This window comes from Chrysemys picta, chromosome 4, assembly GCF_011386835.1.
Source record: "Chrysemys picta bellii isolate R12L10 chromosome 4, ASM1138683v2, whole genome shotgun sequence".
Classification (NCBI taxonomy): domain Eukaryota; kingdom Metazoa; phylum Chordata; order Testudines; family Emydidae; genus Chrysemys; species Chrysemys picta.
The window spans coordinates 26,348,642-26,376,312 of NC_088794.1; the positions used below are offsets into that span (position 1 = coordinate 26,348,642).

Sequence of the window (27,671 nt, forward strand, 5' to 3'; positions counted from 1 at the left end):
TTGAATTTCTCTCCCAGCAGCAGCGTTCCAGCCGCGCTCTGCCAACAGCCGGGCAGCCCCTTGCTCAGTCCCTCCCTGCGAGGCGCCAGATCGGCCCAGGCTGCCCCGCCTCAGACGCGTTGCTGGGCCTGGGGCGTTTCCGGGGGTCAGGGGCCTGGTAGCTGGCGGTGACGTGCGAAGCCCGGAGCATCCCCGATGCTCGTTGCTCCCGCTGGGGCCGGGCGACTTGCCCCCCTGTTGCAGCTTCCCACGTGCGTTGCTGGCTCCTGGAAGGCAGCCACCACTGGGGCAGCGCCGCAGCACCTGTCCTGGGCTGGCAACTGACTTAATAGGGGACAGGGGGGGGGGGCTCACAATGACACGGGAGCTTAGGCCACCTGCACGCAGTAATTGGAGCCAGGCTGTCCATCCTCTAGCCAGCAGTGCCTGGGCTGCCCTCCCTGCTTCCCTCCTGTTGTGTGCAATGCTGGGGCTTTGCAACATGCTGCTACATAGGGCCTGGGCATCGGGTCAGGAGTGGTCCTCGATCTGGCTTAGATGATTCTTCCTAAAGATGGCACCTCTGGCTGCTGAGTCATTGCTGGCCCCAATGCAGAGAGAGAGAGCGCCTCCTTTCGAGTCTGACAGCCTGCAGCACCCAGCTGTCCTTTCAATCTCTCCCATCCAAATACTGAACTACTGTGAATTTGCTCAGCAGGGGCTGTGATGCGATCACTGTCTAAGATGGGTGCAGGCTTGACCTTTGGCCTCATTCCCACCACATGCTGTGAATGCTTGGGGTCCAGAGGGTGGGACTTGGGTGTCAAATTACTTCCTCTGACTGGCTTGGTGCTCTGTCAGTCTGCATAATCACAGCTCACAGGCTGAGACATGAGTCACCCCTTCATTTTCCTTTTCCATGGGGCTATGCAGCTCACAGGGGAGTGAGTGGGAGGCTGGGGAGAGGTCACAAAGCCTATAAGCGAGGACTAGTAAGTGGCTGATTCCCAACTAAAAGGAAAGATTGCAGTTGCCCTGGGGTTGCTGGGATGTTATTCGCCTACTCGGCATTCCTGACATTGCGGTGCTGGCCTGGGTCCAGCAGAATCGCAGGGATCCTATAACCTCATTATGATCTGTGCCTTTAGCCATCTCTCTCCTTTCTCTCGGCAGAGATTCCTGGGACTGAGAAGAGAGCCGGAGAGATGACTGGGTGGGATCCTAAATTTTGGTGCTGCCGCCAAGCCCTGCTCCGACCAGTCGTGGCTATCCTGATGTCAGTCGCTTTCCTTCATGTAGCTGTGGCCAGCACTCAGCACTATCGCGGGGAAGCCTGGAGAGAGGCGACTGTCCATGCTGACTTCCTGTCCCAGCTGGCTCAGGGCATGAGGGAGACCCTGGAGGAGTGGATTGGCCGGGACACACTTCAGCTAGTGACAGAGGTAAGGCAGGAATCCTAGCTGAGTCAGGAAAAGGGGTGGAGGGCTTCATGTATTTGTGCGGTGTGCTTGAATGCTCTCTAGGATCAAGGTTCACCTCCTCTGTCAGTTCTGTTGAAATAACTTTATAAGCATTGCCAGAGCTGTCAGAAGAGACCTATGGAGGGAGGCAGCATAATCTAGTTTGATTGAGCAGCCACTGGGACTCAGCAGATCAGGGTTCCATTCCCAGCTGGGCAAGGTGACCTTGGGCAAGGGTCCCCCATGCCTCTGTTTCGCCATCTATAAAATGAAGCAAAAGCTACTGTAACGTATTTTGAGATCTAGTGATGACAAGTGATAGATAAGAATGAGGTGGTGGTAGTATTATTTTATTGTCTACATAATAAAAATAACTGGTACAGGGGGGCATGGATCAGCACTTACATCACACTCCCCTGTCAGTACCCAGCCCGAGCTGGGGAAGCTAATGATCCAACCAGTGAATCAAATTCAGTGATGAATCCTGGTCATGTGCCACCTGAAGCACGTTGCGATACGCTAGGAAGGCTGGTACAATACATTTCCAGTGCAGCCTCTATTGGCCAATCCCAGCTTACCCATTTCCAGAAGCTTGGTATGTCCCCCCAGGGATTTCAGACCAGGGAAGTTTCGATCAACTCAGCCATCTGCTCTGACAGAAGGCAGGGTGTGCCGAAGTCTTGGGACTGTCGTTACAGACATAGGTTCTATTCCGAGCTCTTCTGGTGGCAACCCCCTGCAACCTCTTACCTGATCTGTCAAGTGACAGTTGCCTCCCAAGGTCGGGGGTGTTAGGCCTTGGTTTATTAAGGATCGTTAAGTGCACAGAAATGGTAAGAGCAGAAGGATGGTCCCGTGATTAGGGCACTAGCCTGAGACTGGGGGACCTGGATTGAATTTCCTCCTCCGCCCCAGCTTTCCTGGTCAAGTCCGTTAGCCTCTCTGTGTCTCAGCTCCCTAGCTGTAAAAGGGGGACAACAGCCCTTCCCTGTCTGTGCTGTGAGGATAAATACATTGTGAGGTGCTCAGATACTACGGTAAAGAGGGCTGTAAAAGTGTGTTAGAGAGAAGGAGCCTCTGTTTTTTTCATCTGGGGTGGTGGAGCCAGCTGGCTGGTTCAGCAGCACTTCAGAGCATAAAGGCTTATTAAGTGAGTGAGATTCCAGCACCCAGGCTGACTTGTGTGTTGGGGAAACTGGCTGTCTTTTTGTCACCAGGGGAACCAGCCAGCCAGCTTTGAAAATAGCGGCGTTGGCACCCGATTAGCTGAGGGTCTGAGGGTTTGGGATACATTCCCTAAATACTTGTGTTTCTTGATGTATGCGTTCTCTTGGATGCAGGAGCTGAGTGGAGTCTGTTCGTTCTGGGCTGGATTGCAACCAGGACGGATACAAATTTGTGGGTATTTTTGTTTGGTTTTTAAATTGGATTTTTTAAAAAATTATTTATATCAGTTTCTTTTAAAAAATAAACCTGTTTAAAATGAAATCCTGAATTTAATCAAAATATGTTCAGGCCTACCTACATTTATTGTAATATCTTAGAACATTTAAATAAAAAATCAATAAGCCAAATCCCTGAGCCCCTATCAAAAACTGTGAGCTAAAGGCTGCTTTACTAGATAAAGAATAAGGGGTAAAACATCTCACTTTTGAGGTCATGCTTTCTACATATGGCACAACAGGTCATGTCCTGTATTAAGGGGGGACACGGAGGCTGGGCTACTGGATGCAAGAGACTGATCTAGTCAAGATGGGCGTTCGGATCTGACCTCTGACTCTAGGAGCCACTACCATGTGTCTTATCATTAGGGAGCAAAAAGATGTACCAAATCTAGTGTCAAGGCTCTATTTAGTTGTAAATTAGCATGTTCTAAGATTAGATCAACCAATGAAAACACTTTTCTTTAGAAAATAACTGAAGTACAAGTGGAACCAGTAATTAAAATCGATTTAAAATTGAGGCTGTCCACTTGGTGATTTAAATCACTGATGTAAATCGCCTTGATTTAAATCAGTCCACCCTGATTGCAGCCAAGCTGAGCTTGGCACCAGGCCTAAGGGGTGGTGGGAAAATGGACTCCACACCACCCTTGTGGTTTTCCTATGATTAGGCTGTCTCAGCTGCTGGTAAAATTAGAACAGCTTCAGGGCTGCCCAAGGCCCCAAGAGGCTACCCTCGCAGTCAGAAATAGCCAGAGCACAATGGCACTCAGGCCATGCCACCCGGAAGACCGTAGCACTGTCCACCAACAGCTCCCAGTGTAGTTAGAGGCTCTCTAGAGACTCTCCCTGGGCCAGGGGAATTCCCCAGGTCCCTTCCAGCCCTACGTTTCTATGATCTTGAAGGCAAGGGAGTGGCAGATCTGAAAGGCAGCCATGTCTCCAGACAGGCCCAAAGCCAGGGTGGAGGAATAGCCTTTGGTTCTCTCCCTCTTACAGCTGGGCAGCAGAGCTCTACGGAGATGCAGTGACTTGCAGGTCACACAGGGGGTCTATGGTGGAGCCAAGAATGAGTCCTAAGCCAGCACTTTAACCACAGCCCAGCCATCCCTCCTTCCTTTGCAGCTGGGGAGAGGGACCTGCTGAAGTTTTTCTGCTAGCCCTGGCAAGGTCTCCCTTTCATCCCGGAGCAGAGGGGGGCCCAGCAGGGGCATAGGGATTCCTGTAGGAGGCAGCTTGGACAAATCTCCCACACCAGGTGCTGCTCCCCTGACTGGCAGGGAAGGCTGTACTCACCCAGCCAGGCACAAGCTCCTGTTGGGACTCCCATGTGAATTCACCTGCCCGGCCAGCGAATTGGAGCTTGGCCCAAGTCAGGGAGGAAGCTCTGACCCGGTGCCTTTAGCAGACATGAAGGAGTGGGGTGCTCCCCCACTCTCCCCTTATTTTCCTCCCTGGTCCTGTCTCCTCTCGCTCTCTCAGGTATCTCTAAGCCAACTGAGAAAAGTGCTCTCACTCTCTCTTCCCTGCAGAACGTCTCTGCCGTGTTCTGGATTGTGTCCTCTGGCATCTCGGCAGGTCTGATCACCCTGTCCGGAATCGCAGGGCAGATCCTAAGCGCATTTGGAGTGAATGGTAAGTTGTGAGGAAGATGGCCAAGGTTACCCAACAGGCCAGTGACAGAGCTGGGAATAAAACCCAGTTCTCCTGAGTCCCGGTTCAGTGTCTGATCCCCAGTTTGACCCTGCCTTTCTGAGCCATCCTGCATGCGGTGGAGGGGAGCGGGTGTTTCTCATTCACCTACCTGACAGGGAGGATCCGTTTCATCACTGTTTCTAACTGGAGCGTAAGGGACCCAGTCCCACCCTCCACAGCAAAGAGGGGTGTGTTCCAACCTGCACTCAGTGCCTCTATCACTGCAGGGTGCTTCTTCCCTTCCAGCACTTGATGGGTTAAAAATGGTCCTTCCCCCAGGAAAGAGGGGCCTCCCAGTCTGGTGGTGAAAGTTTGTGTCTTTCAAGGGGATTCCAGTGCAGGGGGGTTACTTCACACATGCAGCCCCTAGTACCTCACCCCAGGATGCCCAAGCCTGTGTGGGGAGATTAGGAGACAACATGGTTTCTCCTTCCAGGACAGGAGGGGTTACTCCTGCAACCTTCACCTCTTTCCTCATCCTGCCCTTCTCTCCAGGAGCAGAGTGGGGATCCTCCTGCCTGCACATGGGGGTTACCCCAGTCCCACAGGGGGTCAGCACAGCATCACGTCTCACATGTGTCTAAGCACTTTCCTCCTCTTTCCCTTTCCAGGAGATCACGTGGTGCAGCCCCTTAAGCTGGGCCCTGCCCAGGTACAGACCCTGCTGCTGTGGGGCCTGGCCGCTGTGGTGGGCTATTGGCTGCTCTCGCAGCTGCTGGGCCTGTTGCTGTCCATCCTGGGACATGTCATGTGGGGGCTGAAGGTGGCGTTCTTCCTGGGCTGCTTCCTGCTGATCGTCTTGGCGGTGCCCAATCCCTCGGTGCAGGCCTTGCTGCTGCTGTGCCTGCTCACCCTGTATGCCCTGCTGGGGAGGCTGAGTGGGGCACGCCACTCCGGGAGCCAACTGGAGGCCAAGGTGCGCAACTTGGAGTGGCAGGTGGAGGAGCTGCGGCGCCGGCAGAGACGGGTATCTCCCAGGATCCTGGAGCAGGATGAGTGAGGAGCGGGAGGTGGCCCCTCCCAGCACACTACGGACTCTCACACCACAATTCACTGCTATCCTGGCCCTCTGCACATGCTCATGGGGGCCTCTCCACCCTTGGGTACTCACAGCCCCTCCCCTCTGTGCACACTCACAGGCCCCACCCACCCCATGGCTCTTCTCAGGCTTCTCCCCATTGTACAAACTGACATGCTACTCGCAGTCCCCACTCCCATTTCCCAGGGCACTTGCAGGCTATCCCCACACCCACCCCAGGGACAAGTGAAGCCCAAAGGGCGCTCTCTTGAGTGGAGGAATGAACCCGTGGGGGATGGTGTGATTTTCCCCAGCCTGCCCTGGTCTTATGGGCGAAGGATGGGAGGTGCTCCCTCAGCTGCCTGCCCCCAGCACTGCCATCTCCCATAGATTTGCTGCCATGGGGCTCATCATGCTAGGGCTTAAACGGGCTGCTTTGATGTTGGTGAAGTCTGGCACCAAGCTGGGGTTTGGTCTCGGGTGCTAAGATGCTGAATTCTGCCCCTTATTTTCCTGCTGTCTCCCTCTTGTCCCCTTCCCATGCTGCCCTACAGCTGCCACCAGGCCTCCTGGCCTTTCCCTCCACCCTCTACCTCTGCCTGATCCTTCGCCCATCCCACACCTAGCCCTGGACCAGTCTTGCTAAGAAGGCCGGGTCCTAAGGGCTTGATGCACAGAGGTGCTGAGCTCTTGCCGCTCCCATTGACTTCAGCTGGAGTTGGGGGTTGCTCAATGCCTCTAGAAATCAGATGCTGGATAGATAAACTGGGGGCAGGGGCATTGTATCCCATTTCAGGAGGGGGCAATGTACCCCCGGGGGATCTCTGATCAGGGCAGGTGTGTACAGGGGAAGGGTTTCCCCAAGTGCCTTCGTCCAAGCCAATGGTGCCTTCTTATGCTAAGAGTGGATGGTGTTTTTTGGGAGGTGGGAGGGGAAACTGGGGTGGGAAGATGTTTACAGGTCTTTTTTAAGAACCCCCCAGCACCATCCAAGTCAAAGACACAAAGCACATGGGAGCGGGCACAGGGAAGTTCCTCCTCCGTTTGTCACAGCTAGGGTGGGAGTTGTCTCTTGGTGCCACCTCAAGCATGGCAGGTGGCCTTCGTGTTAATCTGCCCCGGGATCGTGGCAGAGCGGGCCATGATTGATCAGAAAGGAGAGATACGTAGCAACTCCTATTCCTCCTCCAACGTGCCCCTAGGGAACGTCAACACTTGGAGCAAGGGGTGTGAGTCCCAGCTCGTGCAGATACTTGCGCTAGCTCTCACTCCGCTAGCGTGCTGAAAACAGTAGTGTAGACAGCCTGGCCGAGTACAAACCCTCCTGAACCCCGTGGGTGCAGACTCGGTACGGCTATCGCCTTCCATCACTCTCTGCAGCTCATGCTACCCAGCTACGCTGCTATTTTTACTGTGCTAGCTCCATGAGCGCTAGAGCAAGCATCTCTGAGTGCGGGGATTCACAGCCCCATCCTGTCGTGACCACGACGAGCTCAGCTGTTCTCTCCCCCGCCTCACCAGCTAGGGGCTGGAGAGGAGGCCAGTGGGGCCGGGCTTGAACTGGGCATATGTTGTCGACAGGAGGTTGCCAATCTATGTTTTGAAAATTCTGTCTATTGTAAACGAACAGGCCATTTTGTTACCAGGTTCCAAATAAAATCTATTTAACCACACTCTGTCCAGCCCATGGGCAAATTTGGGTTTCTTTCTTCCGCCACTCCCAGCAGGTGGCGCTGCAGGGAATGACAGAGCCCCCGCCTCCCAGTCTCAGTCTTTCCCAGCTGGAGGACTAGAGCACAGGAGTGCTGGCTGTGGGGTGAACAATGTGCTACTCTGGTCCCAGCCTCTGCCATCAGGGAGTGGGGCAGGAGTGCTGGGGGAAATAGAGCTGTAGCGAGTGGTGCCCTGGCTGCTGGGAGATGGATGGTGCAGGAGATGCTGCTAGGCGAGGACAGCTGCTGCGAGCCTTGGGGGAGGGAGTCTTTGCCAACACCCTGGCTAAGCCCTTGGCTCTCCTCTCTGTGCCCAGCTATCAGGATAGGGATTCCCAGCTTATATTACAGTCTGGGGTCTTAGGCAACAAGCCCTGGTGTGTTGGGGTGCAGGGGGGGAGGATTAACGTCCACAAAGCTGTCTGTGCTCATCCCTCACCACCTGGAGCCCCCAGAAACCCCAGGGATGAACAGGGGTGTGTAGCGGGACAGGGGAGAGGAATTGTGCTGCCATCCCTCACCCCGCTCAGTAGGAGAAGGGCCAGTTGCCCTGTGGGGTCCTCCAGGGCTGGGAGTTCAGGACATGCCAGGGGGGAGTGGGGATACCATCCAGCAGGGAGGGAGCGAGAAGGGGCCGGAGCCCCAGAGCTCCCCCTCTCTTTGGATGCGAATGGAGCACTGGGACAGCCCAGCAGCTGGGTGGGGCCCCATTCCCTCACCCCTGCAGGCTGATCAGTACCTCTCAATCAATTCCCTGCTGCTCCAGGGGTCTCGGGCATTGGTGCACCTCGCTCTCTCCTGGTCTCTGTCTCTGGCATACACTGGCCAGGTGGTTGGTGGTTGGGTTTAGTGGGTGGGTGGTGTTGGTGGCCTGTGGTGTGCAGGAGGTCAGGCTAGCTGACCTGATGGACCTTTGTGGCCTTAAACTCTTGGACTCTTGGAGCCCCACTCGTGGCCCAGGGCCCCATTACGCTAGGCACTGTACAGCCACAGAGCAGAAAGGGGTGGGGTCCCGGCGGCTGCGTCTGGCTAGGCTGCTCCTGATCTCAAAGCAGATCTGTGTGGGCTCAGTATTGCCCTCATCCCACCTCTCTCCCATGTCCCTTGTTTGCTTATCCCCTCTATCCCTGTATCTGAAGCTCCCAATTCCTCCCCATGCCCCTGTCTGGGTCTCCCCCATGATCATCCAGCTGTTATATGATACAGGCTGAAGGCTCCAAGCTGTTGCTTTCTGGCCTGTTTAACCCTTCAGGGCCTGGGCAGGTTTATTTCTGCCCTGGCAGGGTGCGAGTGAAGTAGGGTCCATGGCAGCCCAGGCTCTCTGAGAGTCTGAGGGCAGAGCTGACCAGCTGCGGCTCCCTGCTGCTGGCTGGCTCCTCTCAGTGGGGGGAGGCATGTCGGAGCAAGAGCAAGTCTGGGCTGGAGCTCTCCGTGGCTCCCAGCACTCCTCGGGTGCCCCGGGGCTCTGGCAGGCTGCGACACAGGCCCTGGTGCAGCTGGGCTGGGGGAGCCTCAGGGCAACAGGCTTATGACATGCTCAAGAATCCACTCGCTTTGTCCCAGCTGTCTGGTTATGTACAAAGCACCAGTCACCAGGGGGCTGAGCTGTCCACACCTCTGTCTGTCCCTGTGGCTCTCTCGCTGTCTGCCCAGGGCCGGATTTACATCTTCAGCACCCCCCTCCTCCTGCCCCCCAGCTGATCTTCATGTTGCACACAGTTTTAGAGAGATAAGGCACCCCTAGAACGCTGGTGCCCCTAGGCACATGCCTACTGTGCCTAATAGGCAGGCAGACACAAGGCTGGATTTCCAATCTGTCCCTGCTGCTCTCTTGCTGTCTGCCTGTCTGTCCCTGTGGTTTTCTGGCCATCTGTCTGTCCACCTTTCACCTTCCCTCGCTCTGTCTCCTACCACTCTTCCTTGCTGCCTCTCGCTCTCTTTTGCGCTTTCTCCTTCTGCCTGTTTTGCCCTCCTGCTCACATTCTCTCTCCTTTGCGCTTTCTCTCCTGTTGCTCCCTTGTTCTGTCCCATCCCTGTTATAGCCTGTATGATACTGGAGCCTGAGCCACAATCGGTGTTCCAGGAGCCAGGCTCTGTACGCACAGCGTAGGAGCCGCCTCTGCCCCAAGCAGCTTCCAATCTCCCGTCCCATGCACAGGGAAGCACCAATCCTGCCTCCAGCTCACACGCCCTGTCCCTTTCCCCCTCACTGCCTCGCTCTGTCCATCCTTGGCTCCTTCTGCCCCTCTTCCTCCTTCGATAGCTTCTCACTCATCCCCTTGCTCACACCTTTTCTTGTTCATTTTCTGCTATTATCTCACTCCCTCGCTCTCTCCCTCACCCTCAGTCCTGCTCTATTGCTTCCTGTCTTGTTCTTTCCTTCTCGGCCTCTTTCTCTCCCTCTTTGGCTCCTTCCTTCCTGCCTCTGGCTCCATCCTAGGCACCGTGTGTTGCTGGTACTCTGGGATTCGCATGACCTTACCCTCTTTCCCAGGCCCCCTTCTGTGCTAGGCGCTGTACCGGGGCAGCGCTAGGATGCTGGCTGGGAAGCAGAGGGGTTTAGGACCCGGCCATGGCGGCAGGCGAGCAGCCCATGTGCTCCCTCCCTCCCCATCCCTCTATTGTCTGGGAGCTGCAGCCCCGAGCTGCCGGCTGCAGACGGAGGCGCGGCAGGGGCGCACGGGCAGAGCGGGCGCGGCGCTCGGGGCATGCTGCGGGCGCAGGTGGGGGGATCTGAGCCCCGCGCCAGCCCCATGGCCCCGGGCCGGGCAGGGATGGGCCCCCCGCACCTCGCTGCCCCCCTGGCCTCCGGCCGCGGCTGCCTTGTCCTGCTGGCCGCGCTGCTGGCCCTGGAGACGGCGAGAGGTGAGTGCGGGGGTTCGGGGCGCGTCCCTCGCTCGGCGCCCCACGGACACCCCGGCAACGCGGCTGAGACCCCTGGGCTTCCCCCGGCCCGCCGTGCCCCGTCGGACCCCGCAGGAGCCGTGCGCCCTCCCCCCACCCCCGGGGATCCAGCGGGGACCCCAGCCCTAGTGACCCGGCTCTGAGCCTCATAAGACCTGTGCGGCCCCGGCCCCAATCACCTAGGTCTGATCCCCATTGGACCCGTGAGCCCTCCACCCCCAGTGGGGACCCCTGTCCCAGTGACCCAGTTCTGAGCCCCATAGAACCCGTGCAACACCCCCGATGCGATCCAGTGGGGACCCCTGCCCCAGTACCTGGCTCTGAGCCCCACTGGACCCATGTGCTCCCCCTGGGATCCAGTGTGTACCCTGACCCAATGATCCAGCTCTGAGCCCCATTGGATCCTGCAGGACCCATGTACCTCCCTGCCCCCCATGGGATCAAGTGGCAACTCCTGCCCCTGGGACCTGGCTCTGAGCCCCTTTGGACCCCACAGAACTTGTGCCCTCTCCTAATATCCATAAGAACCAACATCCCACCTCCGTTGTTTCTCCCACCTCCTGTGTCCCAGAGCCAGCAGGGCCCCTTGTCTTTCCTCTTAGGTCACAGCAGGGGTCCCCACAGGCTTCCCCAAATCCCCTTTAGAGTCTGATCCTAGTGGAACCCCAGGCCCTCCTCAGGAGCTAACAAGGTCCCCAGAGCTTCCCAGCTCCTCTGCTCAGGACACAGCCCAGGCTGGAGCTCCCCGGACAGCAGGATTCCCCCTAGAAAGAGGCCAATCAATCTTCCCTGGGCCGTGCAATGCTTCTGATGCAGCTAGCTCTGAGGGCAGGGCAGGTCGGGCCCTCACAGGCTCTGTCCAGGGCAGTCTAGTTGTGAAGGTCTTCAGCCATGGGGCTGACCCCCCATCCCTTGGGAAGCTGTTCCCAGCTCTGCCAGTCCTTACCCCTTCTGTCCCAGCTGCTGTCTGTTAGTCTGAAGGGGCCTCCTCCCTCCTGGGTATGATGACTGTTCTCACCTCTAGTCATTCCCCCCACACACACACAAACCCTTTCTGCCACCTCCCCCCAGAATCTTTCCTGCTCTGAGATGTTTATCCCCCAGTGCTCTAGGTGCAGTGGGAGCAGAACTGTGCAGGGCTTGGTGGCCCCACATGCTGGGATGGGATGGGTTGGACCTGATGGAGCAAGTGTGTCAGTTTCTCCATCCGTGCTCCATGGGGTCCCCAGACCCAATTGATTCTGTGTTGCATTGGCAGCAAAATCACTTGCTCATGATTCTACAGGGTCTGTTCCTGGTCCTCCAGGTCCCACGCGCAATGGGGAGCTTCTGGGGTCCCCAGGCACCACCGGAGTTGTGGTTCAGAGCAAGCCATCTCTGGGGGGTTTGTTCTGTCCCATGGGGCTGGTGCCTGTGGTGGGATTGTGACGTTTCATGGTGAATCCTGACCTTGGTGGGGACAAACGGGGAAGGACTTGGGCCATATGAGAGAGAAGGGTCCCTGGGCTGAGCAGGAGGGTTTGGAGAGGGGACTGGGAAGGGAGGCAGGGAGCCAGACCCCCAGTAGGAGAGGGAGCGATATGGGAGGCAGGGACCTAGGCTGGAGCTGTCAGGATGATGAGGGGAAATAGATGAGAGTGCAATGTAATTAGCTGGCCGATCAAGCAGGGGGAGGGGAGATGGCAGAGGTCACTGCCTGTGGGAGGCAGATACCAGGCTTGTGAAGAACCCACCTGTTTTTCCCCCCCAACTCCCACCCCCTGGATCTTGGGATGTAGAGACCCGGAGGGTAGTGGGGGATGTGACAGTATCTCTCAGCCACCTGCTCCCTCCCTGGGGGACAGGGACTGGGGCAGGCGTGATAAGGGATCACAGCGGTGGGGAAAGCAGCCTTTAATGGGCTGGCTGATGGGGGCGGGGAGAGGGGTTTCATAGCCCTGGACATGCTGGGGAGGAAGGTTTGGTGATTTCCACCCCTCTGTGTGGAAGGAGCTGGCTTGTCTGGAAGAACCGTCATAGAGCGTCTTACCCCATATGTGTGACCTCCCCACTCCCACGGTCTGTCACGGGTACCATCTAGGCCATTAGAGCCCTAAACAGGAATATCCCCCCCCCAGCACATACTAATAATTAATAGGGGGCCCCCTTGAGCTTCTTGGGGCCTTAAGCAATTGTGTAGTCTGCTTAGGCCCCTGGTCTGATTTTGGGTGACACTGGGGATTGAACCCGGAACCTCCAGAGCTAAAAAGCAGGATCTGCTACCACTGGGGCTGTAACAGACGCAAATCCTCTGTAGATCGGGCACAGATAAGGAACTTGCACCACACACCTGCCTGTGGGCTAACGTACATAGCAGCACGGCTTGAGAGACAGACCTAAGCCAAAATACACCAAGGCCTTGAGCCACAGCCCCTCCTGCTGGTGGGGTTGCCTCACTGCTGGGTCCAAAGGGCCAGACTCTGAGTCTCCCCCTACCCCCATACACTTCAGACCAATCACTGCCAGGCAGCCCCCCTGTTAATTGGATTATGCTGACTCTACACACAGCACCCTCTGCTAGAACATCATGGGGCTGAGGCTTCCCCCCTCCTGGACCAAACCCCAGGCTACCGCACAACAAGGAGCAAGAAGGCCCTGGACACCATTGGTGGGTGGGCCCCCAGCCTGGCACCCTAGCTGAGGGGTCTTCAGGGAAGGCCAACGAGAACCTATTAAGCAGCGGGCTGGAGGCAGGGGGAGGTCCCCACACTGGCCTGGCAAGGCAATGGGGGCACAGTCCCAGAATCCTCTTTTGAGATGGCAGGAGACTTCTTCAGAGCTCGTGGGGTAGCGTCATGGGAGCCCCCTGCACACACAATCCTGTCTGCTGGATGGCTGCCCCCCCCACACACACACTTTCTTCAGGAGGTGGGGGTTGTGGCCCTCACACTCAAAGCCCCCTCCTCTTAACAGTGGCAGCCTTGCCCCTCAACCTCTCCCCCTTCCCCGCACCTCTCTACTAGCCATCCTCCTCTCTCCGCACTGGGCTCAGCACTGCAGCTGTCTCTCTGCAGACTCGGGCAGACATTACAGCATTGGTGCCGTGCGAGTCAACTCCTGAATCTCCTTTGAGGGCCAAAGACTCCTCATTTCGGAAAATGGCTCCTGTGCAAGCTGAAAGGCGCTAGCCCAGGCGACATTCCTGCTAGTCCTGGCCGAGTAGGGGAAGTGGCTTTCAAGCTCCATGCAGTGACCCCCTCTGCAGCCTATTTGCAGGTCGAGATGGTGCTAACACCAAGTTGTGGTTGTTAAGTAAAGATCACCCATTTCTGAGTCAGAGCAGGTTGGGTTATTTTCTGAACTGCTCTCTGAGAGGTAGGGAAATTCTAGAGTAAAGTTACCAGCACGCCCAAGACTCTTAAAAATGTTGAAATCAACTGATTTCTGAGATCTCCCAAATGGCTGGTTCCATTGCCATCGAAGTATTGACTCTTCTTTGACAAATTGTGTCAACTCTAGGGCTGAGTGAAGAATAAAATAACCATTTTTGCAAACCATGTTGAAATTGGTTTTGTATTGTTTTTTAATTAGTCGGGGGGAAATTGGTGGTTTTTTATTGAAAATGGTATCGACCTTTTTTGTTATCGGAAACCCAGCGGGTGAAAAATCTCAATGATTTTCCTAATTTTTGTGGGTTTTAGAGGGTTTTTTGTGTGGGGGAGGGAATCTTTTTTTTTTTTTTTTTATAAAAAGAAAAAATGAATCAGCTCCATTTGAATGGCATGTTGTTGTGTGTTCAGTTGTGTCACTGGTGTACTTAGGTTCCATACAGACCCAGAACAAAAACAGCCTGTGCCCCAGAGAGCAACAATCTCAGACACTTTTGAACCCACTAAGTTCAGATGTTAACAGAAGCAAAGACCAGCACGTGATTAGCAGTCAGGCTCTCTCAGTCACTCAGCTTTGGCCCTCCTGCCTCTTGTCATGTCAAAGTCCCACTGAATCTTCAAGTGTCTGTGGAAACCCTGGGGAAACAGCATCTGAATTTCCACTGGCTCTGTACATCACAAAGAAGCAAGCGAGCACAAGCCTGTTCGTATTACAATTGCACCTACTCCCCGCAGTGGAGATAGCGGGACTTCGTAGTGCTAGGTGCTGCACGTGTTCACGGAAGAGACAGTCCCTGCCCGGCAGAGCTAGCAAGCTCAATAGACAAAGGGGCGGGGGGAGCATTTGCCAAATGGAGCACTGAGGAACAGGGAGCTTAGGCCAGTGTTTTCAGGAGCTCGACCCTCTGCTGAGCACTTTTGATAACCCGACTCTGATTTGGATGCTGAATGAGAGCTGAACTCTGGCAGATTGAACGTAAGCTTTGTTGCTGAGCCATAGACAATCTGGCCGTAAGTGACTTGCCAAAGGTTTGCTTAGATTCAGAGGGTGAAATCCTGACCCTGTTGAAGCCCATGTCAAATTTTCCACTGACTTCAGTGAGGCCAGGATTTCACCCAGACTGTACCTCCAGAAAGGCCCATTATTCTCATCCTGTCTGATCTGCATCACGCAGATTGGAGCCTTGGTTGTGAGAAAGGTTGGTCTTTTGATTAAAGTACTGGACAGGGACTCTGGAGGTCTGGGTTTAAACCCCACTTATGCCACAGACTCCCTGGGGAGTCACTTAAAAAAATCCGTGCCTCAGTTTCCCACTTGTAAAATGAGAGTAATAGTAATTTTATGTAGACTGTGAACTCTTTGTGGCTGGGCCTTTCTCATTGTGTGTCTGTGCAGCACCTGGCACTATGGGGCCCTGATCTCAGCTGGGGCAGGGCCTGTCTCTCGCTGTGTGTCTGGGCAGCGCCTGGCACAACGGGGCCCTGATCTCAGCCGGAACTTCTAGATGCTGCTGTAATACAAACAGTTTCGCTCTCTTTTCTCCAGCGGGGGCAGGCTTGATCCACCCCCTTGAATAGCTCAGGAACAGTGACACTCCACTCCAGCTGACATCCTGTCCTGGCATCTCCTCCCCTCAGGAGGGGTTGGGTGTGGGGGAGGACACGTGCCCTGGTAAGTGTGTGGGGTAGGGGGCACATGACTGCTGGCAGCAGACCTGGTTTTTCTTCTCCCCGCAGTGAGCGGAGAATTGGACCCCCCCGACCTGGTGTACCTGCCGGCCGAACTCAAGGTGCTGGACATTCCAGACCATTTCCGGCTGCAGCGGGTGGATCGGTACCTGCCAGGAAACGCTTCCCTGGGCTCCCACTCTGAGACTTACCTCCTCCTCCATCGCCGGCCCACAGCAAAGCCTCTCATCCAAGCCACCTACCTGCCCTTCACTGCCCAACAGGTAAACCTGCCCATCCAGCGGTGCCTCTGCTCTGGGCTCAGCTGGGCATCTCGGTGTCCTGTCTGACCCACCTCTCCCGGTCTCAACCTGTGTCTCTCTCTCCAGGCGGTGCCGGCAGCTGATCCCCACCACAGGTACGGCTCCGCGGCCTGGGACGTCCGAGCCGTGTCCATTGAGGGCACAGTTTCTCCAGCTGAGCCATATGCCAGGGTCCTCTTCCACCTCAAGGGTCAGGACTGGCTGCCGGGGTGGCACGACCTGCCCTGCGTCTCCCTGCACGCTTTCCACCAGACGCGGGCTGTGCATGGAGCCTGCCGCCTCCAGGTCAGTACGTGACCCCACCCTCACCTGCCCTCCTAGGAGATAGAGGGCCCAGCACCCAGACATGCTTGGAGGAGGGGTGGAGCCAGTGGGAGCTGAAAGTCCCTCTGGTTGGGTATGCTGTGCTCCTTCCTAGCACCAGATCGCGGTGTGTCAGGGGTTGTCATGGAGAAGATGAAGGTTGCGTGTCCCCCATAGCAAGGCTGCAGGGGCAGCTGGGGTTGGGGGACTCCCCGGGACAAGGCTAGCTCTTCTCCATGGGGTGAGCTTGGAGGTCTAAGTGATTTTGGCCTGGGGGAAAGAGGAGTGCTCTGTACTGGGGACAGCAGTTAAGTGTTGGTTGGGCTGGAGCAGGAGTTGGTTTCCCCCTGGGGTGGGTGATGGAGACTTCAGAGCCCACCCTAGAGGTGGGAGGTCAATAAAGTTGGGGTTAGACCCATGCTCTCTGAGCCTGCTCCCTGCTCTTCCTACTCAGGCACCCCTGGGAGTGTGCGTGGTGGAGCTGGAGTTCCCCCCACGCTGGTTCTCCGCCACACACCCCTCCTCACACAGCCAGCGCAGAGCTACAGAGCTCGCCCAGCCCCCTGAGCGAGCTGAGTTGTACTACAGCCTGGGGACTGGGGAAACGTCTGCAGAGTGTAGCCATGCAGGGCCCCGGGAGAGGCCCAGGGCGGGCGCTGAGGACACCAAGGAGAGACTGCACTATGTCGGCGCTGTGGAGCTGCGAGCCAGGGATCCGCCTCGGCGCCAGGAGGTGAGGCTGGACGACAACGTGCTCATCCGGGTCCCTGACATGGCACTGCGGCCGGGGCAGCTCTTCACAGCCACCCTGATCCTCCAGCAGAACTTCACCGCCGACCTGCTGACCCTGAGGTGAGATCCAGGGGGAACCAGAGACACAGCCTGAGGCACAGGGACCCTACCCCGACCTGCTGACCCTCAGGTGAGATCCAGGGGCCCATCCTGAGACATGGGGGACCCTACCCCGACCTGCTGACCCTCAGGTGAGATCCAGGGGCCCATTCTGAGACATGGGGGACCTTACTCCGGCCTTTTGACCCTCAGGTGAGATCCAGGGGGACCCAGGAACCCAGCCAAGGACTCTCTTGGGTTCAGAGGGTCTCTGCTTTGGGTGACGTCTCCTTGGGAGTCCATGCTCTGATTCTGAGCCATACTTCTTTCAGGATCAAGGTGAAGAAGGGGCTGCAGGTCTTAGCTGCCCGCCCCGCCGTCCCAGAGGCCTGGACGGCCAAGCTGGACAAGTTTAAGGGCTCCAAGCATCACACCGCTCTGGTCACCTGTCGCCGGCTGGATGCTGGCCAGTTGGACTGGAGGTAGGAACCACTTGACTCCTGGAGGGGATAGGGCTGACACACTTATTCTCCGGGGCATCGGCCAATTGGGCAGGATGTAGGGAACCACATGACTCCTGCGGGGGCTGAGCTGATACCTGTATTCTCCTGGGCATCAGCCAGTGGGGACAGGAGGCCATGTGACTCAGGAGAGCGGTGATGATGTAGCTGTTCTCCCAGGACCCAGCCAATCAGACTGTAGGTCTGATGCCCATTGGCCTGGGGACGGGATGGCTGTTGCTACTCCGCCACATATTGACCAATCAGATTGGAGGGAGGGAACCATGGGCCACTGAACAGGGCGGTCCCTCTCTCTGTCACCTCCCGGTTGTGCTTGAAGGTGGAATTTGTGTGGCTCGCAATGGAGCAGGGGTGAGATGCCACCGCCCCTGTGGGCGCTGTATCCATCCTCTGCTTCACTGCCCCCTCGCTCCCTCCTGCCTCCGTCTAGGGCAGCGGATTTCCCCGAGTTCCTCTACCTGGACTTGGTGGTGGAGAACGGCACGAGCGGCCTGGCCTCCACGCGCCCTGTCACCTGGCAGGTGGAGTACCCTGGCCAGGATCCTGAAGCCGAGAAGGACAAGATGGTGTGGGAGATCCAGGTGTCGGAGCGTGACGTTAGGGCACTGGTCCCGCTGGTGAAGGTAAGGCCTTGCAGTTCTGTCCCCACGCCGGGCAGCCCCCCAGAGGCAGGGTCTCAATCTGTGTCCCCTCTTGGTCTCCCCAGGAGCAAGAGATCGTGAACACCGCCCCCCTGACAGGAATCCCTCAGGCGGTGCCGGTGAAGCTGGTCGCTGTGGAGATGGGGGGAGCTGTGTTCGAGGTCACCGAGCAGATGGGGTGTGAGTCCGCCAACAAACAGGTCCTGAAGGTGAGAAACAAACGAACCACCCACTGACCCACAGGGAGGTGCCCTCCAGGGCCATCATCCCCCATCCTGGCCCACTGAGACCCAGATCTCTCCCCTCTCACTGTCAGATGCCTCCCAGAGCATCATCCCCTAGCTCTGTCCTCTGAGACACCAGCTCCCCCACCACCACCCTCAGGTGCCCTCCTGCAGCATCACCCCCGTCCTTGCCCTCAGAGATGCCAGCTCCCCTCTCACCATCCTCAGGTGCCCTCCTGGGCCATCACCCCCTGTCCTCGCCCTCTGAGACACCAGCTCCCCTGTCACCATCCTCAGGTGCCCTCCTGCAGCATCACTCCCGTCCTCACCCTCTACAATGCCAAGTCTCCTCTGACCCCTCAGGCTGGGGCAGGAGCAGAGTTTATATGGGAGCGGATCCGGTGTGACCACTCCTCAGGTCATAGTTCAGCCCAATCAGCCAGTGGGGCGGTACTGGAACCTCCTCTTCCATCTGGAAGGTCTGGGCTTGCCCACTGCTCCCCCTTCAGGCTCTCAGCCCCCCCAGTTCCCCTCACCCCCATTCCACAACTCAACAGCTCTGCCATCCGCCTCCTGTCCCCCCCACATCGCCAATGGCTCCACTGCCACATGTCCTTGGCCCCCTTCTTCCACTTGGGGCTCAGCCCCTATTTGGTCCCCATCTTCACCGCCTCTCACTCAGTAGCCAGGGGTCACTGGTTCCCTTCTGCTCTGTTTCGTGTTTGCAAGCTACTCCCCACACCCTTTCCCTGGCTCCGTGGAGCGTCCTGAGTGGCAGACTTGGGTGGCGGGACAGGGGAAGGTGTCAACATTTGTCCACATGTGCTGACCTTCACGCCCTCCTGGCCCCCAGGTGACGGACGAGTGCAACTCCGTCTACGTGGGGGGCAAGGAGAACCGGGGCGCCCGTGGGGCACGGGTGGATTTCTGGTTCCGCCGGCTCCACGCCTCGCTGCTTTTCACTGTCTGGGTGCCGCTGCTGCCGCTGCGCATCGAACTGACCGACACCACGCTGGAGCAAGTGCGCGGCTGGAGGGTGCCCGGCGCCGCTCCAGACAGGTCAGTCCCTCTGGCTCCCTCCCTGGGCCTGCTGGGTGGGCAGGGAGAGTGCCAGGGCATGATGTGTTGGGAGGACGCCAGGGCCTGTCCAGTGGGAGGGTGGGCAGGGCCTGGCAGGCAGAGAGGGCATTGGGGCCTGGTGCATGAGAAGGATGTGTTGGAGGTGGGGGCTAGCGCTGGGAGCTGGGTGCAGGAAGGAAGCAGGCAGGGCTGGCACCGGGGCCATGTCCAGACTCCAGTGTATGCTTTGGGGCAGCTCAGATGCCACAGTGATGGGCGCAGTCTAAGAACCTGGCTGGACTAAAACAGAGAGGGCCCAGGGGAGACATCCCCTTGGAGCAGGCAGGTCGGTTGAGTGAGGAGCCTGGAGTCTCTAGTGGCTGGCTGAGTGAAAGGTTCTGCACTCGGGGCACAGGCAGTTGGGGAGGTGGGGGCCAGAAGCTGGCGGGGAGGAGCCGGAGTCTCTGTGATGGGGAAGTGGGACCCAGAATCTCTGATGGGGCAGGAGAGGGGGATGTCCTAGACTCTCTGATGGGGCAGTGGCCAGTGGAGGGATGTCACAGATCCACAGGATCGGTGCTATGCCCCAGCTTTGGAACAGTCTCTAGGAGGAACCCCTCAGCGGGCCAGACCCCCAAGGGGTCTCGCTTTTCCTCCAGGGCAAGCCACACGGCGTCACCGCCTCCTCAGACTGAACCTCTGGGCTTTCCGCACTCCTGCTTCACACAGTGAGCTCCGTTCAGTGAGTCCCACGCAGACAGACTCCTGGCACGCAGACAGACTCCTGGCAGAGACGTGTCCATCCTTCAGGGATTAATGCACCTCACCCAGCATTTGCTGTGACACCAAATGGTGTTGTCAGAACAGCTGGGTTTATTAGTCAGTGGGAACGCAGCATAGGAAGGCCTTAGGTTAGCACAGAGGAATGAAGGTTAAAGCAGCGTCCGTTCTGGGTAGCCCAGCTAAGCTGTAGTAACCCCCAGGGTTCAAGCTCTGTGTCTCGTCCATCTGGCCTCCTTCGGCTGGAGCCTGGGCGCTAGGACCTTACGAGGTGGGAGGGTCCCAGAGCCCAGGCTGCAGCCTGAGCCCAACCGTCCACACTGCAATTAAACAGCCCCGCAAACCCGAGTCAGCCAGCATGGGCCAGACACGGGTGTCTGATTGCAGTGTGGGCATACCCTCAGAGGCTCCACTGATATGGGGACCAAGATCCAGACAGTTAGGTGACACCCATATCTATGTCTCTTCACCTGCCCTGAGAGCAAACAGCCCTTTTCCATTCCCTAGGTAACACGGGGGAAATTGAGGCAAACCCAGTCTTCATACAAAAAATTCCCACTTCATAACAAGGAGTCCCAGAGTCTCTGATGGGGCAGAGGCCTGAGGGGGCAGGGGACCCAGAGTCTCTGATGGGGCAGAGGCCAGGAGGTGGGGACTTAGAGTCTCTGATGGGCAGAAGCCGGGGGCGGGGGTGGGGGTGGGGGCGGTCCCAGTGTCTCTGATGGGGCAGATGAACAGAGGACAGGGGCAGATGAACAGAGGACAGGCTCTCCATGTCAGTGCAGAGGCTGGCAGGGCGGGGTCCTGGAGACCATAGCACCGGGATGGGATGGCTCTCAGCCACCTGCACCACGTGGGGTTAGAGCCCCATGCCTTGGCGCTTCCTGCTGAGACCGTGGCACTCTCCTCTGCGACCAGTGGCCCGGCGGAGCCCGAGGAGGCTGGGGAAGAGGCGGAGAGGCGAGCTCGCGGCTGCCGGCTCCAGTACCAGCGCGCCGGCGTCCGCTTCCTGGCGCACTTTGTCGCTCACCCACTGGATGGCGGACGGCACCTGACCTACATGCCGAGCCCCGACTGGCTCCTGGATGTCTCCCACCTAGTGGGCGGGCAAGCCAAAGTGCAGGACCCCCGCGTGGCCACGCTGGAGGGCGGGAGCGTGGTGATTGGCCGCGAGCCGGGAGTGACGTCAGTGGAGGTAGGGGCTGGGGTGACTGGGGGGTGCCCAGGGAGGTGGGAGCCAGGGGGGTGAGCAGGGGGAGGGGCACGAGGAATGGTGTGAGTGGGGGGGTGCCTGAGAGGTGAAAGCCAGGAGGGTGAGCAGAGGGAGGAGCATGGGGGTTGGGGTGGGGTGGGGTGGGGTGAGCTGGGGGATGCATATAGTGGCAGGGAATGGTGTGTGGGGACAGCTGAGCAGAGGGATTGAGTAGGGTGCTCCAGGGAGGTTGAGGGGGAGGCACAGAGGATGGGAGTGGAGGTGACTGGAGGGAGGGGGAAGCGTGGGAGATGGGGGGAAGCTGGGAGGGCACAGGGGGAAGCGTGGGAGATGGGGAACATGGGGGAGAGTGTGGAGGCGGGGGGGGCACAGGGGGAAGCGTGGGAGATGGGGGGAGGCTCTGGGGAGGTTTTCTGTCCAGACTAGAGCTGCTGCTAGTGCGTGTGTCCCCCGCTCTGCCCCTGGTGCAGGTGCGCTCCCCCGTCTCGGACTCCATCCTGGGCGAGCAGACCCTGGTGGTGTCGGACGAGAAGGTGGCCGTGTCGGAGCTGCAGGCCCAGCTGGTGTCGGGCCTCTCGCTGGCGCTGAGCATGGAGCCAGGACATCCCGGCATCCTCACCGCCACCTGCCAGGCACTCTCAGCCCTGCACTCCCCAAAGCAGGTGAGAGGGGAGCTCCGTGGGGCCTGGGAGGTAGAGCGCAGGGCTGGGGACACGGGGTGTAGCCAGGTGATTCCTGGGGATGTCCCAGGCTCCTGGGGCTCCTTGGCCGTACTGGCCCTTTAAAGCTGCAGCTTCTGCCCTTCCAGTACTGGGCCTTGGCATGCGATCCAGACCTCTCTGGTGGCAGGTGAGGGCAGGGACCGCGGCGTTCCGCAGGGCCCTAGAACCCATGGGGTTGGGCCTTGGACAGCGTCTCTCCCTGCTGCAGCAGGGGTGGGAGGAGGGAGTCAAGCGCATGTTGCTTTGGGGAGTGGGGCCTGGTACAGCTCTGGCCCCCACACAAAGTGGGGGCGGGCAGCAGCACAGGGCTCACGGGTGTCTCTCTTCTCACACCTTCCGTTTGCTCCCACCCCCTGCCCGTCTGTGTGTCGTCCCCCTCCCCCAACACTACACACTTGTTGCCTGATCCCCCCTCCAGGAAGCGGCACTCAGTGTCTGGCTGGCATTCACCGACCACACCCTGGCCCCTGTGGAGCTGTACGGCTGGCGGGACGTGGCGCTCTCCGTCTCCTCCCTGCACCCTAGCGTGGCCTGGGTGCGGCCGGACAAGGAGCTGGCTCGCCCGCTGATCGTGGCCGAGGGGCCGGGCCAGGGGCCCCTCCTGCAGCTGGGCCTGCACACTGCGGACTCCTGCCGCAAAGGCAAGCAACGGGCACCGCTGGCCGCTGGCACCGCCTGGCTGGAGGTGGGCATCAGCCGGCGGCTCCCAACCCCCGGTGGCCCACGGCCCCGCGATCCCCGCCCCGAGTCCCCCTTCCAGCGGGCCGAGGGGGCCATGTCAGGGGAGGCGGTGACAGCGGCGGCTACGGAGACCATGGTGGGGCCCCGGAAGCGGGCCCCAGCCGGGGTGGGACCCGACCTGACCAAGCTTGAGGGGCCCCAGGGCGGCACCTCTTCTGAGGAAGATGGGCCTGGGGAGGAGGAGGAGGAGGAGATGGTGAAGTCCCCCGAGCGTGTGACAGACCTGGAGATCGGGATGTATGTTCTTCTGGGCGTCTTCTGCCTGGCCATCTTCATCTTCCTCGTCAACTGCATTGTCTTTGTGTTGCGCTACCAGCGCAAGGAGCCCCCTGACGCCGGGCTGGGCCCGGCCCCCTCCACCCAGCAGCCCCACAACTGGGTGTGGCTGGGCACCGACCAGGAGGAGCTGAGCCGCCAGCTGGATCGCTGCAGCCAGCACCAAGAGCTCAGCCCCAATCCCACCCCCGACCCCTCCACCACTGCCAAAGATGGTGGCTGCTGCTGCTGCGGGACTCCCACAGGCATGGAGGGGGTTAGGGGGGAGGCTGGGGCCCCCGAGGTCACAGGTCCCGATTTGGGGATCTCCACCAGCACTTTCCTCCCTGCGGCTCTGGGGAGCCCGGACCTCCCCAGCACCTTGTCCCGGAAAGAGGTGGCTGCGCCGGGGGGCAGGCGTAAGCGGGTGGAGTTTGTGACCTTTGCCTCGCCCCGGGCCCCTGAGGGCGCCGCGTCCCCCCCGTCCTCCTCTGCCCCCACCGTCCAGTCCATCCTGGTGGCCAGCGAGGACGACATCCGCTGGGTCTGCGAGGACATGGGGCTGCGGGACCCCGATGAGCTGAGGAGCTACATGGAGAGGATCCGGGGCAGCTCCTGACCTCGGGCCCACCGCATCAGGGCAAAGCAGTAAGGGACCAGCCCCCGCTCCCATTGGCCACCCTCCCAGGGATCTGCCCTGGGATCCACTGGGCATTCTCTGCCCAAACCTGCTCCCTCCCAGTCAGTGTTAGGAGGAGAGCACTGCCTCCTGCGTTGATGCCAGGGGTCAGGGCTCTACCCACTAGGGATGAGTTGTACACCCCTGGATCACTGGGACGCAAGGCTGCATTCTATAGAATTGACTCTGACTCTGTCTCTGTCCCGGGGATCCAGCCTGGGCCCCCTCAGTTTCTACCTTGATCCCAGCTGAGGCCCCTCTTTCCCTCTCACTGAAGGGAGTTTGACCTCGTGGGTTTGGAACCCAGGCGTCCTGGTTATCGCCCAGGTTCTGGGGGTGCCTTCCCCACTGGTCTCCAACCCACCGAGGGGCAAGCCGGGGCTGGATTCCCATTTTGCTTTGGCTCTCATTGCAATGTTGTGTTGATTGTGATGGTTTTCATGGCGAGTGTCCTTCCTGTGGTCTGACCCTCGGGATATTCCCACCCCCTGCCCACCTTGCAAGGTTGGGCCCCCTCCCCGGGGGTGCCGGCCGGCCTCCTTCACCCCGGCCGTGCGTTCGTTTTGTACGATCTCTGGCATTTTATACCTGTAGCGTCGGGAGGCTGCCACGACGGGTCCTTTATTTATGGAAGATTTTTAATTCTTATGTTGTTACAAAAATAAAGTATTTAAAAACAAATACCCAGCCCCTGGGCAGATGGGGGTGGGGGGAATCTTTCCATCCCTCCCTGCCTTTGTACTCAGAGCACTCCCTGGGTGGAAGGAGGAGATGAGCAGCTGCAGGCTCCTTCTGCTATCGAACTTCTCCAGTCTCCCAGCCTCATTCTCAGGCCCCGTCTGCCACCGTAGGCCATTCTTCCACTGGACTGTAGAGGGGAATGGGGCATGGCCCCTTGAGAATACCCTCTGCACTGAGGGGCCTTCCAAGCTGGTAAAGAATTGGGAGAAGGGCCTAGCTACCAGCCCCCAACAAATGAGGTGGATTGGGGGAGTGGCTGAATTGCATTCACTGTGGCTGTTACCTGCTTGCCACAGGAAGCAGTTCATGAATCAGAGCAGCCCTGGGGCTGCTCTAACCTATCCCGGGGCCAGGCACAGCCCAAGGATAGAGGGAGCATGATGGTGGCTTAACACCAGCCCCATGCTGGAGGCTCGAAGAGGTGCCTCCATGAAGAGTAACATGCTGCGTGTGAGGTCAGCGGGAACATGTGCGCACTCGATTCACACCCTATACAGCCGCACAGTGAGAACGGGCCGCTTAAGAACAGCCTTCATCTAAAAGGGAAAGTTTCCCTCGGGGCCTGGGCCAGGCAGCAGGGCTCCCCTCTCCCTGCTGTCCCAGCCTCCCCTCCCCACTGCCAGCAGCTTCAGCCTGTTTGACAGCCCGGCCCACAGACCATCAGATCGATTATAATTAGATTTTCCATTGCCAAGAAAAGCAGCAGAAGAGGCATCTCGCGCGGGAATCATCTATGCTTTTAAACCTGCAAATGCAGGGATCCCAAATGGGAGAGATGGCCAGTTGGTTCCAAAGTGGGCCCAGCCCACAGTTGCTGAGGGTTAGGAGCTTGGCTTAAAGGGAGGCTGCCACCTTTTGACTTGCTGTGGTTTTAGAACGCTGAAAGAATTTGGACAATCGGATGGATTCTTTTGTTCCCTGTTGCTGCTTGTCTGTTTGCATTTCAGCTCAGACAGAGAAACTAGACAGGAAGGATGGGCTAGGAGTTGGGACTCAGATATGAGTTTTGTTCCTAGCCCAGCCCACTGGCTCCGGCGTTGACCTTGGGAAAGTCCCACTCATGCAAATGCCCATGCTTAACTTTGTGCACCCTATGCTTAAATGTTCGGAGGGGGGGAGGGGAGTTTAATCTCTGTGTCACAGATCACTGTCTGTAAAATGGGGATCCGAAAACTTCTCTTCACGGACAGGAATTTGCTCCCCACTCAGCTTGGCAGAGACCTTGGGAGCTTTTCACCTTCCTCTTCCTGTAACTCCTCAGCTTGACTCTGCCGAGAGTTTAGGTTGTCGAGACCTTAGGTTCCCTCGGAAAGCAGCAGGTTTGTCAGTGAGGTGGAAAGTAGAGTTGTTTGAAATCTAGCAGTTTCAGTTCCTGATGGGGTCTGTGGGCAGGATTAGCTGGATATACAGATCTCACTTCATCAATTCCCTGCCATTGCAGAGGCCTTTGATGACATGCACCTCAAGGGCAGCATCTCCGAATGGAGAGCTAGATCCCTGCCAGCCTGGCTCTCTAACTCTGCCCTCCCCCCCCCCCTCTAACCTCATGCCCATGCAGCCATGATCCTGTGGGGTAAGGTGGGGTGGGGTGAATTCTGTGGAGAGGACAGGGTGCTCGGTACTGCAGGAATGGCCTTCAACTGGCAGTAGGGCTGTCTCTTACTAGGTGTACATGCAGCAACTGGCACACAGGGGTTCTGATCTCAGCTGCTAGACCAGCCCAAAATACCCACAATTTATAAACCTTGCTCTAAAGGTTCCATTTACAAATGGGGCTCCCAAGTGCTGAGACACTTGTATAAATGGTTAATTTGTAGGGCTGGCAAATGAATACAAAAAATAATTGTGAGATAAAAGAAAATCACGATTAATCACAGTTTTCTACATTTTCAAATATATTGATTTGATTTCAATTACAACACAGAATACAAATATCAGGGGATAGCCGTGTTAGTCTGTATCCACAAAAACAACAAGGAGTCTGGGGGCACCTTAAAGACTAAGTTTCAGAGTAGCAGCCGTGTTAGTCTGTATCCGCAAAAAGAACAGGAGTACTTGTGGCACCTTAGAGACTAACAAATTTATTAGAGCATAAGCTTTCGTGGACTACAGCCCACTTCTTCGGATGCATAACGAAGAAGTGGGCTGTAGTCCATGAAAGCTTATGCTCTAATAAATTTGTTAGTCTCTAAGGTGCCACAAGTACTCCTGTTCTTCTTAAAGACTAACAGATTTATTTGGGCATAAGCTTTTCTGGGTAAAAAACCCACTTCTTCAGATGCATGGAGTGATGCATTTTCACTCCAGGCATCTGAAGAAGTGGGTTTTTTACCCAGAAAAGCTTATGCCCAAATAAATCTCTTGGTCTTTAAGGTGCCACTTGTCATAGAAGACAAAGTGTACAGTGCTCACTTTAGATTATTATTTTTGATTACATATATCTGCACAGGAAAAAACATAAAAGAAATTGTATTTCAATTCACCTCATACAAGTACTGTGGGGCAATCTCTTTGAAAGTGCAACTTACAAATGTAGAAATATTTATTTTTTTACATAACTGCACTCAAAAATAAAAGAATGTAAAACTTTAGAGCCTACAAGTCCAGTCAGTCTTGGAAGCATGTCCTCTGGAATGGTGGCTAAAGCATGAAGGGGCATACAAATGTTTAGCAGATCTGGCACGTAAATATCTTGCAGCTCCAGCTACAAAAATGCCATGCGAACATCTGTTCTCATTTTCAGGTGACATTGTAAATAAGAAGAGGACAACATTATCTCCCATAAATGTAAACATTGTCTGAGCAATTGGCTGAACAAGAAGTAGGACTGAGTGGACTTGTAGGCGCTAAAGTTTTACATTGTTTTGTTTTTGAGTGAAGTTATGTAACAAAAAATTTATATTTGTAAATTGCACTTTCACAATGAAGAGATTGCGCTGGCTACAGTACTTGTATGAGGTGAATTTAAAACTTTGTTTAAAAATATTTGCACAGTAAAAAAAAAATCTAAAGAGAGCACTGTACACTTTGTATTCTGTGTTGTAATTGAAATCAATATATTTGAAAACGTAGAAAAACATCCCAAAATATTTATAATTTAAATGGGTATTCTGTTATTGTTTAACAGTGTGATTTAAAATTGTGATGAATCACATTTTCTTAAATTGAGTTAATTTGTTTTGAGTTAATTGCTTGAGTTAATTTAAATTAATTGACAGCCCTATTAATCTGTTATAGATCATTCGTCCATTCTGTCCCGCGCTGCTCTGCCAGTGGGCAGCAATCGCCCACTTGGTCAATTTTCAAACAAGCACTTTTGTGCTCTCTCCCAGGCTGCTACTAGTCATAACCATCTGCATTATCCCCCTTTCAAACTCTGCTTTGCGGGGATG

General features: G+C 56.9%; 2 protein-coding genes across 2 annotated transcripts; both read left to right on the forward strand.

Annotated features, from left to right (window-relative positions):
- The first annotated feature begins 16 nt into the window (after window positions 1-16).
- Window positions 17-7,267, forward strand: TMEM109 (transmembrane protein 109). The gene is given in 5 exon segments (XM_065591774.1): window positions 17-237; window positions 239-251; window positions 1,153-1,421; window positions 4,414-4,516; window positions 5,188-7,267. Coding segments are annotated over 5 exon segments (816 nt in total). The 5' UTR covers window positions 17-195; the 3' UTR covers window positions 5,577-7,267.
- Window positions 7,268-9,906: 2,639 nt separating this feature from the next.
- On the forward strand, window positions 9,907-24,219 carry TMEM132A (transmembrane protein 132A). Its single transcript, XM_008174573.4, has 11 exons — window positions 9,907-10,171; window positions 15,316-15,530; window positions 15,636-15,854; window positions 16,327-16,724; window positions 17,036-17,185; window positions 17,655-17,847; window positions 17,931-18,074; window positions 18,943-19,148; window positions 20,847-21,123; window positions 21,612-21,803; window positions 22,282-24,219. The coding sequence occupies exons 1-11, from the start codon at window positions 10,015-10,017 to the stop codon at window positions 23,476-23,478; spliced, it is 3,348 nt and encodes a 1,115-aa protein (XP_008172795.1). The 5' UTR covers window positions 9,907-10,014; the 3' UTR covers window positions 23,479-24,219.
- The last annotated feature ends 3,452 nt before the right edge of the window (window positions 24,220-27,671 follow it).

Bases quoted from the DNA above. Each gene is read 5' to 3' on its own strand.
- TMEM132A (XM_008174573.4), top strand. From the start codon at position 10,015: ATGCTGCGGGCGCAGGTGGGGGGATCTGAGCCCCGCGCCAGCCCCATG. The intron at 15,855-16,326 runs GTCAGTACGTGA...CTTCCTACTCAG, and splicing joins ATGGAGCCTGCCGCCTCCAG to GCACCCCTGGGAGTGTGCGT. The intron at 21,124-21,611 runs GTAGGGGCTGGG...CCCCTGGTGCAG, and splicing joins CGGGAGTGACGTCAGTGGAG to GTGCGCTCCCCCGTCTCGGA.